This window comes from Lepidochelys kempii, chromosome 11, assembly GCF_965140285.1.
Source record: "Lepidochelys kempii isolate rLepKem1 chromosome 11, rLepKem1.hap1, whole genome shotgun sequence".
Classification (NCBI taxonomy): Eukaryota; Metazoa; Chordata; order Testudines; family Cheloniidae; genus Lepidochelys; species Lepidochelys kempii.
In genome coordinates, this window is record NC_136390.1 from 71,061,759 (window position 1) to 71,079,809 (window position 18,051).

Genomic DNA, 18,051 nt, shown 5'->3' on the forward strand with positions numbered 1-18,051 from the left:
CCCAGACCTACTCTCGAGCAGAATTGTGGGCATTTGCGGTTTTGAGTTTTTGTGAAGAGGCCTATAGCTGGACGACCCAATTGTTGGAATATGTTCTCTAGTATCACCCTATTCATCTCCCATTTGTAATGATGGGGAAATTGTCTGCTAAGTTTGTCCACAGTGGTGTTCTGGCATCCAGGCAGGTAGGAGGCAGAGATGATGATATTGTGTTGGATTTACCAGTTCCAGAGTTTCATGGCTTCGGTGCATAGTGAGTGTGATCGGGCCCCTCTCTGCCTGTTTATGTAGAGCATGTATGCAATGTTGTTGGTCATACCCATATGTTCTGGTTCCTTAGCAGCAGTAGGAAATGGAGGCAAGCATTGTGAACTGCGCAGAGTTTTAACAGATTTATGGGTAGGTGCGTTTCATCGGTGGACCACTGTCCCTGAATCGTGTGTTGTTGCATGCGTGCTCCCCACCCAAAAGGGAGGCATCCGTTGTGAGCACCTATGATGGTGGTTCCTGTGTGAATGGAATCCCCGAGCACAAGTTGTTGGGTTGCGTCCACCATTTCAGGGATTCCTTGACTTTGGGTGCCATCATTAGTCATCTGTTTAGGCCATGTTTGTTTGGCCTGTACACAGTTCCTAGCCATCCTTGAAGGCATTGCATAGGTAAATGTGCATGTTTCACCACAAATGTGTATGCTGCCGTGTGACCCAAAAATTGGAGACATGTGTAGGCTCATATATGTGGGCTGCTCATTAGTACGGCTATGAACTTGGTCATTGGGTCCAATCTGTTTATTGGTAGGGACACTTTTGCTTCCACTGAATCAAGGTAAGCCATGATAAACTCTAGTTGTTGAACGGGGTCTAGAGTTGACTTTTTCTCATTTATTTGTAGACCTAGACTCTGGAAGAAGTCTATCGTCTGTTGAGTAGTCCGGATGCTGACTATTCAAGCAGGTGACTTCAGAAGATAGTCATCCAAATAAGGGAATATTATTATCCCTTGTTTTCTTAGGTGTGCTGCTAATACTGGGAGAATTTTGGAAAAGAGTTGAGGTGCCAGGGGTGATAGATAGGCCATAAGATAACACTTTGTATTGATAGTGGTCTGTGCCTAAGGTAAATCTTAGGAACCACCTGTGATCAGGGTATATTACAATATGAAAATAAGCATCTTGTAGGTCGAGAGCTGAAAACCAGTCCCCTGGTTCCAGTGCTGGTATTATCGTTGATAACATGACCATCCTGAATCATCATTTTCTCACAAATTTATTGAGTTTTCTGAGATCCAATATAGGGCTCCATCCCGTTTTTCTTCTGTTTTAAGAACTGGTGGGAATAGAAACCCTTCCCTCTGTGTTGAGTGGGAATTACTTCCACTGCACCTAGCTGTAGAAGGTGGTCGTGAGTGGGAACCTGAAGAGGGACAAGGGGCGGGCGGGTGTATAGAAATGAAGGGGATGGAATAGCCAGTATGGATGATTTCTATGGCCCATTTGTCCATGCTGATGGAAGACCACTTCAGGTAGAAAGGGAGGAGATGATCTCCAAACAGATCGTGTAGTTGGCACTGTAACGTGAGGGAGGTCCTTCAGACCGTCGACCAAGCCTTCAAATTTGCTATTTGGATGAAGGAGCTTGGGTCGCAGCAGGTGGTAGGGGTCTGAGTCTTTGTGGTCTCTGTTTTTGTTGATCTTATTGGTGCTGATGTTGTTGTGTTAGGGTGAACATCTGTTTCTTTGGTATGATTGATACCTATTTTGTTTCAGTTTCGAGGCAGGTGTGTAAATGCCTAACCTGCGGAGTGTTGCCTGCAAATTTTTCATGGTGTGTAACACCTTGCTGGTTTGACAGTGAATGGGAGGTCTTCATCACTAGCCTGCATTTCCTGAGGGGACCCCAAAGAGCTCAACCATGAAGCTATCAAATGACCACCGTGTGAACAGTGGATCTTGCTGCAGTATCTGCTATGTCTAGGGACAACTGTAGGGCCATCCTCGCTATCATTTGCCCCTCAGAAACCAGTGCTTTAAAATTGTCTCTTTATTAGCAATATTTCTGAGGAAAAAAATCCATGAATTTACCATAGTTTCTGTGGTTATATTTGGCAAGTAGTGCCACATAGTTTCTGTCACAAATATAAAGGGAACGGGTTAAGAAGCTCTGATACAGTACTATAACATCCTCTTATCTGTAAAGGCTTAAGAAGCTCAAGTAACCTGGCTCGCACCTGATCCAAATGACCAATTAGGGGACAAGATACTTTCAAATCGAGGGGGGTGGGAGTGGAAGGCTTTGTCTGTCTGTCTGATGCTTCTGCTGGGGACAGATCAAGAAAGCAAGCAATGCAACTCCTTTAGAGTTAGTAAGTAACCTAGCTAGAAAATGTGTTAGATTTTCTTTTGTTTTGGCTTGTGAAATTCATTGTGCTGGAGGGAATGTGTATTCCTGTTTTTGTGTCTTTTTGTAACTTAAGGTTTTGCCTAGAGGGATTCTCTATGTTTTAAGTCTGACTGCCTGTGAGATTATCTTCCATTCTAATCTTACAGAGTTGTTCTTTTATCTTTTCTTTGTGCTTCTAATAAAGTTCTGTTTTTTAAGAATCTGATTGGGGTTTTTAGTGTTCCTATTAAGGCCAGTGAGTGGGGAATGGTATGGGTGGATCCATCATAGGTGTCCACACCATAGTGGTGCCTCCTGTCCCTATGTGAACCTTGCTCATAGGGGTCCAGGTATCACAGATGTTCTGAGTGGAGAGGAATGGTGAGATGAGAACACCCCTTCTTCCTTATGCTCCTCCACACTTGAAAGTGTGTGTGTGTGGGAGGGGGCTACCAGTGATAGAGGTAATTCCTTTACTGCAAGCACCGGGGAGCTGTCGGTGCCCAGAAGTGGGGACTCTGGTGTCAATGAGACCAGCAAGTCTTTCTAGTGCAGAAATAGGCGCAGTGCCTGGGGCTTCAGCATCGATGAGGTGGGTGCCGATTGCTTCGCTGATGTAGCAGTTGGTACCGCTGCCGCGGTCTTTGTCGGAGCTGCTGTCATCATGGGAGGCGGCATAACTGGCAGAGTGACTGACTGTTCCGACTCCGTCAGTGTCATCGACGGTGCCGCAGTGGAGGAAGTAGGCTTGGTGCCCCTTGACTCTGCACTGGAAAGCTGGGATTCTGCAGAGGCCCCTGCACAGGCAGTGCCAGAGGTTCCCGGAGCTTCATGAGTGCTGAGCCGCAGCGCGGTCAGCACCGAGGAGAGTGACCTGGCTGGAGACAGCTTTCTCATGGTCTGCTCTCTACGAGGCAAAGAGGATGCCCATTTCCTTGCAGGTGTTTTGGAAGAATGAGTCTTAGGAGACCTTGCTGGAGAAATGTCTGGTCACCTGTGCCGGGAGGGGTTTCCTGCCCCGGGTCAGAGGCTGGCCGTAGAGACTTCTTCATCAAAATGAGTTTCAACCTCATGTCTCTATCTCCGAGAGCCCTGGCTTTGAGGTTGCTACAATGGACACATTTCTGAGCAATGTGCGTTTTCCCCAAGCAATAGACATATTAAATGTGTCTGTCTGACATCAGCATAGCTTCCCTGCACATCGTGCAGCGTTTAAAGACCGATGAACCAAGCATTTTAGCATTTTGCTGTCTTATCCTAACTGTTCTACAGGATAAACGGAAAATATATATTTTTTTTGTGAAAAAAGGGTAGGTAATTAACTAAGAACTAAAACTTATTCTGCCTATACTATCTTAAACTATCTAAACAGGAGTACTATCTAATTTTTACAGGAGTGCTGGGAGCTCCATCTCAGGCTGGGGACGGTTGACAAAGAACTAAGGGGTTTGGGTTGCACGCACACTGGATGAGGCACCAACAGTGTCACTAGACCGGCGCCACACAAATGTGACCAGTATGGGCACTACTAAAACTCTCTGAGCAAAGGCACTGGGACGCACTGACACCTGAAGTGGAGCAACCACAGGGAAATCACTCGAAGAAGAAGGTGTTTTGCTGTGACACCACAGCTGCCCATCAGCTTCAACTTCACGCACAAAACAAGGTAGTCTTTTCCTCCTGGAGTACTGTCATGGATGGTTATAAACTGTTCAGGCAGGACAGGGAGGCCAGAAAAGGTGGGGGAGTTGCACTGTATGTAAGGGAGCAGTATGACTGCTCAGAGCTCTGGTATGAAACTGCAGAAAAACCTGAGTGTCTCTGGATTAAGTTTAGAAGCGTGAGCAACAAGGGTGATGTTGTGGTGGGAGTCTGCTATAGACCACCGGACCAGGGGGATGAGGTGGATGAGGCTTTCTTCTGGCAACTCACAGAAGCTACTAGATCACACGCCCTGGTTCTCATGGGCGACTTTAATCTTCCTGATATCTGCTGGGAGAGAACTACAGCAGTGCACAGACAATCCAGGAAGTTTTTGGAAAATGTAGGGGACAATTTCCTGGTGCAAGTGCTGCAGGAGCCAACTGGGGGGAGAGCTTTTCTTGACCTACTGCTCACAAACCGGGAAGAATTAGTGGGGGAAGCAAAAGTGGATGGGAATCTGGGAGGCAGTGACCATGAGTTGGTCGAGTTCAGGATCCTAACACAGGGAAGAAAGGTAAGCAGCAGGATACGGACCCTGGACTTCAGGAAAGCAGACTTCGACTCCCTCAGGGAACGGATGGGTAGGATTCCCTGGGGGAATAACATGAGGGGGAAAGGAGTCCTGGAGAGTTGGCTGTATTTCAAGGAATCCCTATTGAGGTTACAGGGACAAACCATCCCGATGTGTCGAAAGAATAGTAAATATGGCAGACAACCAGCTTCGCTTAACGGTGAAATCCTTGTGGATCTTAAACATAAAAACGAAGCTTACAAGAAGTGGAAGATTGGACAAATGACCAGGGAAGAGTACAAAAATATTGCTCGGGCATGCAGGAATGAAATCAGGAGGGCCAAATCACACCTGGAGCTGCAGCTAGCAAGAGATGTTAAGAGTAACAAGAAGGGTTTCTTCAGGTATGTTGGCAACAAGAAGAAAGCCAAGGAAAGTGTGGGCCCCTTACTGAATGAGGGAGGCAACCTAGTGACAGAGGATGTGGAAAAAGCTAATGTACTCAATGCTTTTCTTGCCTCTGTCTTCACGAACAAGGTCAGCTCCCAGACTGCTGCGCTGGGCAACACAGCATGGGGAGTAGGTGGCCAGCCCTCTGTGGACAAAGAGGTGGTTAGGGACTATTTAGAAAAGCTGGACATGCACAAGTCCATGGGATCGAACGCGTTGCATCTGAGAGTGCTATAGGAATTGGCGGCTGTGATTGCAGACCCATTGGCCATTATCTTTGAAAATTCGTGGTGAACGGGGGAAGTCCCGGATGACTGGAAAAAGGCTAATGCAGTGCCAATCTTTAAAAAAGGGAAGAAGGAGGATCCTGGGAACTACAGGCCAGTCAGTCTCACCTCAGTCCCCGGAAAAATCATGGAGCAGGTCCTCAAGGAATCAATCCTGAAGCACTTACACGAGAGAAAAGTGATCAGGAACAGTCAGCATGGATTCACCAAGGGAAGGTCATGCCTGACTAATCTAATTGCCTTCTATGATGAGATTAGTGGTTCTGTGGATGAAGGGAAAGCAGTGGATGTATTGTTTCTTGACTTTAGCAAAGCTTTTGACACGGTCTCCTACAGTATTCTTGTCAGCAAGTTAAAGAAGTATGGGCTGCATGAATGCACTATAAGGTGGGTAGAAAGTTGGCTAGATTGTCGGGCTCAACGGGTAGTGATCAATGGCTCCATGTCTAGTTGGCAGGCGGTGTCAAGTGGAGTGCCCCAGGGGTCGGTCCTGGGGCCGGTTTTGTTCAATATCTTCATAAATGATCTGGAGGATGGTGTGGATTGCACTCTCAGCAAATTTGCGGATGATACTAAACTAGGAGGAGTGGTAGATACGCTGGAGGGCAGGGACAGGATACAGAGGGACCTAGACAAATTGGAGGATTGGGCCAAGGGAAACCTGATGAGGTTCAACAAGGATAAGTGCAGATTCCTGCAATGAGGACGGAAGAACCCAATGCACCGCTACAGACTAGGGACCGAATGGCTAGGCAGCAGTTCTGCGGAAAAGGACCTAGGTGTGACAGTGGACGAGAAGCTGGATATGAGTCAACAGTGTGCCCTTGTTGCCAAGAAGGCCAATGGCATTTTGGGATGTATAAATAGGGGCATAGCCAGCAGATCGAGGGACGTGATCGTTCCCCTCTATTCGACATTGGTGAGGCCTCATCTGGAGTACTGTGTCCAGTTTTGGGCCCCACACTATAAGAAGGATGTGGATAAATTGGAGAGAATCCAGCAAAGGGCAACAAAAATGATTAGGGGTCTGGAACACATGACTTATGAGGAGAGGCTGAGGGAACTGGGATTGTTTAGTCTGCAGAAGAGAAGAATGAGGGGGGATTTGATAGCTGCTTTCAACTACCTGAGAGGTGGTTCTAGACTATTCTCAGTGGTAGAAGAGGACAGGACAAGGAGTAATGGTCTCAAGTTGCAGTAGGGGAGGTTTAGGTTGGATATTAGGAAAAACATTTTCACTAGGAGGGTGGTGAAACACTGGAATACGTTACCTAGGAGGTGGTAGAATCTCCTTCCTTAGAAGTTTTTAAGGTCAGGCTTGACAAAGCCCTGGCTGGGATGATTTAGTTGGGGAGTGGTCCTGCTTTGAGCAGTGGGTTGGACTAGATGACCTCCTGAGGTCCCTTCCAACCCTGATATTCTATGATTCCTTCCCCTCGTGAGAGCTAGTGCAAAGGCTCTGAGTTTGGTAAGGAAAGGGCATTCTTCGTTTTAGAATGAAGATGGAATGAACACACCTCTATAGACTAATCAGTAGCAACCTTATGACGGGTGGAAAAACCAATGATAGCCTCTTTTGCTGCTTTCTGAACAGGTTCAAGAACAGATGTAGAGCCACAAGAAAATATTGTGCACTGTACAAGAGATGAGTTACATGGATTCTTCCTTCTAGTGAGAATCCACTTCTGGATCATTCCTTTCAGGTTCTGGAGAGTGAAATTCACTCCAGCTTCATATTCACAACAAGCTGGGAGTCTACACAGCAGACTGCTTATGTAGAAATTCTGTATAAACAGGTCTTATGTATGTAACTGAGTGTTGAATACCTGATTCTGCCTCAAGCTGTGGTTTACATATATGACAGGGCAGAAGCTATTTGCATTTCCAACCCACCAAGGGGAGAGCAGCACTTGTTCACGATGAAGTATAGAGACAGAATTACCCAAATCTACTAGCCTTACTCTCCCATTTCCTCTGCGGACCACTGACTCTGCATGGAACTCTGCTGCAGAATGAGTAGCAGAAAGCACCTACAGCCCGGAGGAGGCAAAAAAACTATTCATAGTGATTGGCTGCCACCTGGTTGACAGAGAGAGTAAGAGTGCTCCACACTCTACACTGATAATACCTAAACGAACAAAAATAAAGATCTTCCATGGATACCCTTGTTACTTTTGGAATGATTTTCAATGGCTTCTTCAAGACTAATGCCAATGGAAATAACATTTAAAATCACATAATATAGGTTATCATTCACTCCATAGTAAGGATATAATGTAGCTGCTTCCTAACCTTAAACAGACAGGCATTTTAAATTTGCTAAATTCACATGACTGCACACCAAGCCATAGCAAGGAGAGTGTGCTAAAGTATCAATCTTCACCCTGTACTGCAACCGTACATTTCAGTGGATTACTATTGGCTTTATGCACCCACTAACTTGGTGGAAATTCCTATAGCTTTAAAATTCTAAGCCAGTTAATCGAAAGTGAGACATTTTGTGACACCCCTGCTAAGGAAACTCTCTGCTCCTGGTGCTCAAATGGCTGGCTCCTTTCAATGTGATAGTGTAGATATTACTTTAACACTTAAATTGTAAGGGAAAAGTAATGAGAAGTTATAAAACCCTTAGATGTATGGGGAGGAAGGTGAGCAAGTGGTAGTACACTGAGATATACCTTCAGCAAAAACCAGAATTGATTGCCCTGTATCAGCATTGCTCACAAAAGGGCAATGCAGATAGTCTTGACTTGCAGCAGGGAGGCTCAACTCTTGCTTCAAGGTCAAATGCTTTGAGACTTCCTTGCCAGCCTCACACAATTTAATGGAAGAACCAGAGAAGCAGATGCAGTTGGGCTGTTCTGAAAGCATCAGAAGAACAGGGGATGAAGCCCTGCTGGAGTAGACAAAGATTTTGGGATATGAATTCTGTTGCGGGTGAGTGCCTTGCAGCTAACTGCCATGCAATTTATGAAATCAATAGTTCTAAAGAATCAAGGAAGTGACATCAGAGATGACAGTAAGACATTCTCAAGAGGGTAGAAAGTAAGGCTGAGCAGTTTTGTACCAAGCCAGATCAACCACTAATGCTCAGTGGATTGTAGTCCCGGGAGAGCTCTTCTGCTGAATGCAGTCAAGAAAGACTCAATTGGTACAGCACTGGAAGCAGGGCAGCAGGTGGCCCCAACAGTTTTAACCCACTAAAACTAGGACCAACGTGCAGATCTATGAACGCCAAAGCACTTCCACTACGATGCATCCCTTTAGAGAAAAGATTTACATTCTTTAATGCTTGAGAGCTCACTATTTAAATGTTCAGTTTAAAGACAGATGAGACTGCTGGGATGCTGGGTTTATATGACAATAAATTTGACAGACCTTTGATCATAGTGAGGAATGTGATTCTACAACACAAAAATACACACACATCCCATCTCTGTGATCTTGGCAAATTCAGAAACATAGGCCTAGATTGTGATTTTAAGTCATGGCCTATACTGGACAGCATGTTGAAGAGCCTGAGTGTATTGGGATCCCACATTGCAGAAGCAGTTCTGGCTCCACCCCCTTCAAAGAGATGCAGCAGCAAGTTCTCTCCTACCTAACCAATCAGCTCTGAACGATGGAGCAAACTCTTTTGAAGCACTTAGAGGAGAGGAAAATGATCAGGAACAGTCAACATGGATTCACCAAGGGCAAGTCATGGCTGATTAACCTAATTGCTTTCTATGATGAGATAATTGGCTCTGTGGATGAGGGGAAAGCAGTGGATGTGTTATTCCTTGATTTTAGCAAAGCTTTTGATACGGTCTCCCACAGTATTCTTCCCAGCAAGTTAAAGAAGTATGGGCTGGATGAATGGACTATAAGGTGGATAGAAAGCTGGCTAGATTGTCGGGCTCAACAGGTAGGGATCAATGACTCCATGTCTAGTTGGCAGCTAGTATCAAGCAAAGTGCCCCAAGGGTTGGTCCTGGGGCTGGTTTTGTTCATTATCTTCATTAATGATCTGGAAGATGGCGTGCATTGCAACCTCAGTCAGTTTGCAGATGACACTAAACTGGGAAGAGTGGTAGACACGCTGGCCGGTAGAGATAGGATACAAAAGGACCTAGACAAATTGGAGGATTGGGCCAAAAGAAATCTGACGAAGTTCAACAAGGACAAGTGCAGAGTCCTGCACTTAGGACGGAAGAATCCCATGCACTGCTACAGACTAGGGACCGAATGGCTAGGCAGCAGTTCTGTGGAAAAGAACCTAGGGGTTACAGTGGACGAGAAGCTAGATATGAGTCAACAGTGTGCCCTTGTTGCCAAGAAGGCCAATGGCATTTTGGGATGTATAAGTAGGAGCATTGACAGCAGATCTAGGGATGTGATCATTCCCCTCTATTCGACATTGGTGAGCCTCATCTGGAGTACTGTGTCCAGTTTTGGGCCCCACACTACAAGAAGAATGTGGAAAAATTGGAAAGAGTCCAGTGGAGGGCAACAAAAATGATTAGGGGTCTGGAGCACATGACTTATGAGGAGAGGCTGAGGAAACTGGGATTATTTAGTCTGCAGAAGAGACGAACGAGGGGGGATTTGATAGCTTCTTTCAACTGTCTGAAAGGGGGTTCCAAAGAGGATGGATCTAGACTGTTCCGAGTGGTAGCAAATGACAGAACAAGGAGTAATGGTCTCAAGTTGCAGTGGGGGAGGTTTAGGTTGGATATTAGGAAAAACTTTTTCACTAGGAGAGTGGTGAAACACTGGAATGCGTTACCTAGGGAGGTGGTGGAATCTCCTTCCTTCGAGGTTTTTAAGATCAGGCTTGACAAAGCCCTGGCTGGGATGATTTAGTTGGGGACTGGTCCTGCTTTGAGCAGGGGGTTGGACTAGATGGCCTCCTGAGGTCCCTTCCAACCCAGATATTTTATGATTCTCCACTCTTTTCAGGTAGCTAGTGCTTACAGGAGTGCTAGCACTGTGCAGCAACCAAGTTCCCCCAGATGATTGTGACTGTGGATTGTGGTTAGGGGGGCCTAAAGGGAGGGGAGGTGCCTCATGCTTTCACCCAATGCAAAATCGGTGCAATAGTGTCTTCGACATAAGGTAGTTTAATGGTGTATGTGAAAATTCCAGTAATTTACAATCTAAAAAAGGTGTTAAAAGGGTTTTTTTATTTTTAAAATGCCACCATCACAGCTACCCAGGAAACACAAACTATAGAAAACTTAAAAAAATACATTCTTATTTACTGCATTCAAATCACCTTTCCCAAGCCAAAAAGTGTCATCTCTTAAAATCCTGATATTTACAGCCTCTCCTGCAAGTCTAGAAGAAGCCCAACACTAAATAAACTCTTACATCTACTGAACAACTAGTAAACTGCATAAAGGAAGGTTATCTTGTTGTACAAGTGATCATACTGTGGAATTTAGCTCCAGTGTGCCCACAGGTTCATAGCTTCAGGATTTTTTTCCACCAGAGACAGGATATTTTTGTCAAACCATGTCCAGATGAGCCTGCTAACAGTACTTGATCTGTGGTCTGACAAGTGCTGACTGCAAAGAGTGTGGCATACTCACATGTAAACTGGGATGATAAGTCAGTACACCGTTGTCACACAAGGTAACGTATTTCTTCTTCCACTCTTTATTCAATGACTTGCCACTTCGCTTTAGCAGCACACCCTGTTAGAGAGGAGGAGAGAGGAAAAGGCTGAGAAAGGAATTAAACATGATCTTTTGCAAATGTATAGCCATTCAAAGGCAAGGGCAGCAGAAACTTATAACATATTTACTAACATTCTAGTACTGTGTTTCCCTACACGCTTCTCCATCTCTTCACTTTGTTTCTCCCTTGTCTTTCTGCCAAAATATATCGAATGGCAGCTACCAGTAGCCCCAGTAATGGTAGAGTAGTAGCTCTTCAACGTGGTTTTCAATAAAGCAGATTAGTCCAACAAAATATAGTCTGTGTCAACATTTGCTCTGTCCACTAGGGCTATCACGAGAAGCTTTTGTACTGAATTATACCTCCCTTGGAATTTATATTTTAATGGTGGCACTCAGTCAGATTTATGGCCATAACAATAAACTCTAAGTTGAGCAAAGATCAAACACCTAGTACACTTGTGGGCACGATAAAATAAATGATAAATAATAAATTTCTGTCTGAATGGATTTTCCATGCAATTATGGATTCTAGTGTTTTTGGTGTGTGGCTTTTGGATTCCTTTATAGCAACTACTATGTGTGGATTCCTCTGCTGTATCTGAGCTCAGCCACAGCTTGGGCACGGAAATGCAGCAGTTAGCATTTGATTGTTTCTGCTTGAACACTCATTCTACTAATTTGTGCAGCTTCTTCTCCGTTTCCCAAGCGATGGCACTGCACAGAAATTCTTCCAGTTACTTATAATCCTAGCAAGGAGAAGCACTGCTAATGCAGGTGACAGCAGGAGAGACCCTTACAAGGAAATAAAGCTAAAGCAAGTTGTAGGGTGAGATCTTGAGAGTGAACTTTTGAGTAATCAGAAGGTAACATTGGAAGAAGATGGATGGAAGCACAACTTGGGAGTCATGGAGTAAGAGAGGGAAGAGGCCAAGTTTTGTATTTCCAGGGCGTGCAAAGGAAAATAAGAGCAGCCAAACAGGAAGTAATTTACCACAGCAGAGGGAAGAGATGATTGAACAATGAATTAAGATGTAAAACTACTGAAAGTACACAAAAACACTGGAGAGGAAAGGAACCAAAATGAAAAGGAAACTCAAGACAAAAAATGGTCTGTAAGGAATTCCAGTTGCAGTCAAAACTAAACTGGAATTTATGAGCAACTGGAACACGGGAAAAATACAGAAGAAAGAGCAAGAAAAGAAAATCAAGAGAAAAAACTAAATATTTTTATGTACTTGATTTTTTTTTAATTACTACCAACCTAACTCATGAAACATATGGTGTCATTTCACGTTCACTAAGGAAGTAGTCTCACCCAGTGGACATTTCCCCCCAACATTACACTGTACGTTGACTGGTTAGGGTGTTGAGAGACAGGAAACCAGATGGAGTAATTTCATTTGACAAAAGTAATTTTTAATACACAATTCATTTAATCTTATCACCTGGCTCTCCAATTCCAGTTATGCCCATGCTGAAATATAGTTTACATCTATATTGGTAATTGTAACACTCAAAAGGAAAAGGACTGAAACACTGAACTTATACTAAACATGCATGTGGAACTTGCAACTTTCAATAACTAGCGCTAATAACTACAAGGTCTTTCATCACGAGTTTAAAAAAACAGAAACACTATAAAGATAGCCACTTTAATATGGCATTTGATCTAAACACCTCTCAGTTGAATTTTAGTGTTTTACAAGCCATGATTTATATTTTCAAAATTCATTATCACAGTTAGATTGGCTGGAACTTCTGTGGCATTTCAGTGTATTCTGAAGTAAATAAAAAGCTAAGCACACTGAAATGCACTAAGTGAATTGCCACAGTAGGCTAATCAAGGTATGCCAACCAATGCCTTAGGAACAGTTTTGTCTAGGAAATTCTGATAAACGCAATTATAAGACATCTCTTAATGAATGCTGCACAGTATAATTTGGTTGAGGAATATTTCTAGTTAAACTGCTCTTACTCAGGCAAATATCAAACTTCTATCTTTGTACCCAAGTACCATCTTGGGGACCCACAGCTAGGCCTGGTCATTTTGTACTGAGAAGAATCTGCAAATTCAATAAATCCTGTGGTGTGTCAGGTGCTCAACAGCACGGATCAGTTCCAACCAAAATCAGACTCTTATGTTTATTAATTTAAAACTCAACACAACCAGCAATTTGAACTAAAACATGCATTGGTTTCATCTTATCCCCATGAATTTAACAGAAGAATGTCTCCACTAAATAAAATTAAATAATGAAGGAATAGCATTCAATATTAGTACATGAAAAATACAGCAGGAAATAGAAAGTAAAAGGTGTAGTATTTCCAACTATTATGATACGTTATGTAGTACAAATTTTTAAAATGAATAAACCTAAAGCAAGCTGTGATGCATGCTTACTTTTTCAGTCCACAGCTTGCTTTATAAAATTATGTCATTTCAGACTGAGTCCCAAAAATACAAGGGGACAAGGGTCAGACCTGTGCCAATGCACAATTACAACTGCTCCACTGCTTCAGAAAACAGTTTCCCTCCCCCAAACACTGACAGACATAATCCTCAACTAAATCCCTCATGCAACAATCCAGATGGACTCATAATACTCCTTTAGCAACCATGGAGATGGTTCCACAGGGGAGTCCCAGGGTCATAACTGCCCTTTACTAGACACACTCTTTAAATAAAGGCCACAACAGTGACCTTTCAGAATCCACATTGGCTATGAAAGACACTGTACCCAAAAGCACACTTTAAATGACTGAAATTAGGCACAAATGTGTTGTAGTAACTTTCTGATAGTTTTGGGGTCAGGTTTCTCTTGGTGCTGTTGGATACAACTTCCCAGGGCTGGAGACCTCAAACTTGTAAAAATGGAACAGGGTTCTGAATGTTCTTTCTATGATTCTGCAAGTTTGAGGTTTGTGCGCTAATTACTGTCTTCTCATGCAAGAGAAACTGTTTTCTTCTATTAAAAATGAAAGCTTACATCTGCCTTTGACTTCTATGTTCGTCTGTAAGAGGTGATATGTCATTTCACCTTTCCAGTCTTTTATACGGCACCTAACTAAAACTGAATTCCCATAAATGTAAGATTGCACTGTTATCACTGTGCTATAAATAAAAAATTACTTTCCGAAAGCTATTCCCCAACTGGTGCTGATATGTTTTTTCTTTATACTCTTTAATAGGAATTAAACTGTAAAGCATCACGTTGGTAATTTTTTCTATCCACTTTCTTCAAATTTTCAAGAAGTGGAAATGCACTTTACTGATTTTTGACTGCCACTCAATTACAGGTAAAACATTTTACTACTTTGGAGGTGCCTGTTCAAGGCAATTATAAGATCAATGAAGTGTAAGGTTACTAATTTTGGTTGGACATATTCCTGGAGGTTTCATCACATGACAATCTTTAATTAAAGATTAATCTTTAATTCCTTGGCAATCCTAACAGTTCCATGATATTAAAATGTCTAAAATGCACTTGGTTCTTACACAAAGAAGGTTTCGCTACTATCCATGTAAGAGTTAGGAAGTTCCAATTCATGGATCTGGATGAAGTCATCACTCTGACAATCAAAATGCAAGTTACACAGCTTTATATTTTTTAAAAAAGAGGATTCCACTATATTATTATGTATGGTAGCGTTCTACTGAACATTATGTACATCTAACCTCCCTTGCAATGTGATTTGTTTTTGTTGTTGTTTTAACTATTTGAGTTAACTGACTAAAGTAGTATTTATAGCTAGTGTCAGCCATTCACTCCATCAGTCCAAACATAAAATACTTCACAAGAGATATTTGACCCACAATGGCACTCAAAACATGGTAGAACAATTAATACTGCTTCATTTAAGGACAGAAAATGAACCTCCACCTCTACTCTGGATCAGAACATTCCCAAGATCTGAGATGGAACACATCTGGGGTTCTAGTTCAGACTCATGTCTAGTACAGCGGTAATAACTTCAGAAGCAATTCATATCACCACATTATTTGCAGTATTCTCTTCATTAAGCATAGAGATTCCAGGGTAAAATTACCCTCTGTCAAAGGCTAAATTTGAAGATTTTAATAGTCAGTGTACACACAAAGTAAGTTAATTTCAACACAAGGTTATTCATATCCCCATGAAAAGCAGGATTCTCAACTTTAGAAACACCAGTTGAAAATATGGAATTAAACATTACTTTTACTTAGCTGTAGTTAAGGGGACTTTGGTTTTACGGAAAGAAGGGATCTTTAATGATCTGGAGGACGACATGGATTGCTCCCTCAGTAAGTTTTCAGATGACACTAAACTGGGAGGAGAGGTAGATATGCTGGAGGGTAGGGATTGGATACAGAGGGACCTAGACAAATTGGAGGATTGGGCCAAAAGAAATCTGATGAGGTTCAACAACGACCTGCACTTAGGACGGAAGAATCCCATGCACTGTTACAGACTAGGGACCGAATGGCTAGGCAGCAGTTCTACAGAGAAGGACCTAGGGGTTACAGTGGACAAGAAGCTAGATATGAGTCAACAGTGTGCCCTTGTTGCCAAGAAGGTCAATGGCATTTTGGGATGTGTAAGTAGAGGCATTGCCAGCAGATCGAGGGACGTGATCGTTTCCCTCTATTTGACATTGGTGAGGCCTCATCTGGAGTACTGTGTCCAGTTTTGGGCCCCACACTACAAGAAGAATGTGGAAAAACTGGAAAGAGTCCAGCAGAGTGCAACAAAAAGGATTAGGGGACTGGAACAAATGATTTATGAGGAGAGGCTGAGGGAACTGGGATTGTTTAGTCTGCAGAAGAGAAGAATGAGGGGGGATTTGATAGCTTCTTTCAACTGCCTGAAAGGAGGTTCCAAAGAGGATGGCTCTAGACTGTTCTCAGTGGTAGCAGATGACAGAACAAGGAATAATGGTCTCAAGTTGCAGTGGGAGAGGTTTAGGTTGGATATTAGGAAAAACTTTTTCACTAGGAGGGTAGTGAAGAACTGGAATGCGTTACCTAGGGAGGTGGTGGAATCTCCTTCCTTTGAAGTTTTTAAGGTCAGGCTTGACAAAGCCCTGGCTGGGATGATTTAGTTGGGGATTGGTCCTGCTTTGAGCAGGGGATTGGACTAGATGACCTCCTGAGGTCCCTTCCAACCCTGATAGTCTATGATTCTAAGGGCTTTCTCAATCTTCTGCCCCAACCTTTTCAGCCTGAGGGGGCCCGTGCTATGTACTATTTCTAAAAGAACAAGGAGCTGCCAACAATACTTTGGGGAAGATACTCTCATTTTCCCTGTTCTGATCTATTTGCTTTGTTTGGGTGGTGCACAGGGAGTGGAAACAACCCATAATTCCCCTGTAAGGATTGGCTCAGTAAATACAGAGTCATCATAGGCAGCTCCTGCACCTTCCTCCCTCAGTCCAGGGCAGAGAGGTATTCAGGGGGCCAGGCGGGAGAGTGGTTGAAGCACTGCTGATACACCTCCTTTGGAGATCAAAGTCAGGCAGCACAAGCTAAAGCAATTCCAAGGTTTCTTTAAAATCATGCTATATGAGAATCAGGGAACTGTTTTACAGCTTCTCCTCCTTCTCTCCTTGCCTAGACTGTCCTAGGTGGCTGAGAAGGGGAAGCCATCTTTTGCTAGCCATTCCCTTAGTCTCAGGCAGATCCTGTTGAGTTCCTGTGCTCTCCTGGCGCTCTCACAGGAGGGAAGCAGGCAATGGCGCAGCTAGAGCTTATTCTCTCCACCTCTCCAGGCATATGTCCCTGGGGAAGGTACTCAGCTGCAGAAGAGAAGGGACACTGTAACTGCTCAGAATGCTCCTGATGGTATGACTACTTTGGGATAAAAACCCATGGCTGGTCCAGATCAGCTGGCAGGGCTCAAACTCCAGGGCTGAAAAATTGCCATGTAGATGTTTGGGCCTGCTCTGAAGCCTAAGCTCTGGGACCCTGCGAGGCTGAAGGGTCCCAGAGCTTGGGCTCCAGCCTGAGCCTGAACATTTACACAGCAATATTTAGTCTAAATCCTGTGAGCCCAAATCGGCTGACACTGGCCAGGTATGGGGTTTTTATCCCCATGTAGATATACCCCTGAGACTGCAGGATCCCCTAACTCCTCCCCGTGATGTCAAAGCTGATTCAAAACCTTCTGGTTAAAAGTGACAGGGTGATGCTCAGGAAGCACATTGTCTATTCTTTAATCCATACATACCTAAAAATACACAGTCTCTTCACATAGTTGTCCTTAAGGGCCACATTTAGAATCTTGAGAGTCACAGATTGGACACCACTGCTATAGCCTCTGAGTAAGTGCACGTTAGGTAGTGAATAGTGGAAGGAAAAGAGAGACTACATTACAGTCCCCCTGCATCATCTCTTCTAATGCAGTGTTTCTCAACAGCCGGTCTGTGGCCCGGCGCCAGTCCCTAAGATCTCCCTGACCTCATTTTCCATATCAGAGCAAGACATTAACATTTTATTTTCATTTCTTCCATGCTCCTCAGATGCATAACAGAATTGGTTCCCTCTTGCAGAGAGGGAAAAAAGGGACTGGATGAATAACTTCAATTCGCTCTTTACTCTGAAATGTATAGAAACATCAGGCAGGAAAACAATGGGAAAAAATGGAAGGGAGGTATTTTAATTGTTGAATACAGGGGACACCTGTCCAGGAAATCAGAGACTATAAAGGGCAGGTAGAAAAGTGTATACAAACCTACTTTCTGCTCCACTAAGATAAAAGCACTGTTCAAAATTAACATCATGCTGATCAAAAGGCAAAATTATATGAAGTCACCATTTTAACACGTTTAATCAAGCAAAAATGTAAACATATCTATTTTTCCAATGTAAGAGAGCCACTCTGTCTGTGACAACCCTGGAGAATGGTCTTGAGAATGTTCTTAATCTAGGAGTTAAGAATAGCTAAAAAATACACTTAACCATGAACTAGATTTAAAATATAGATACACAACACAAAGCAAGAAATATACTTTTTTTAAAAAAAATCTTCAACTCACTCCACTTTCAAGTGGTGCTTACCACTAAGATCTACTAGTGTACACTC

General features: G+C 43.4%; 1 protein-coding gene across 8 annotated transcripts in view; it reads right to left on the reverse strand.

Annotated features, from left to right (window-relative positions):
- Positions 1-18,051, reverse strand: part of AGAP1 (ArfGAP with GTPase domain, ankyrin repeat and PH domain 1) — a 694,311-nt gene that overhangs the window by 238,130 nt on the left and 438,130 nt on the right. For all 8 annotated transcript variants that reach the window (XM_073306802.2, XM_073306800.2, XM_073306804.2 and 5 more), the window contains one exon: positions 10,904-11,008. In XM_073306802.2, coding sequence (XP_073162903.1) covers positions 10,904-11,008 — 105 coding nt within the window. The remainder of the gene's footprint in view (positions 1-10,903; positions 11,009-18,051) is intronic.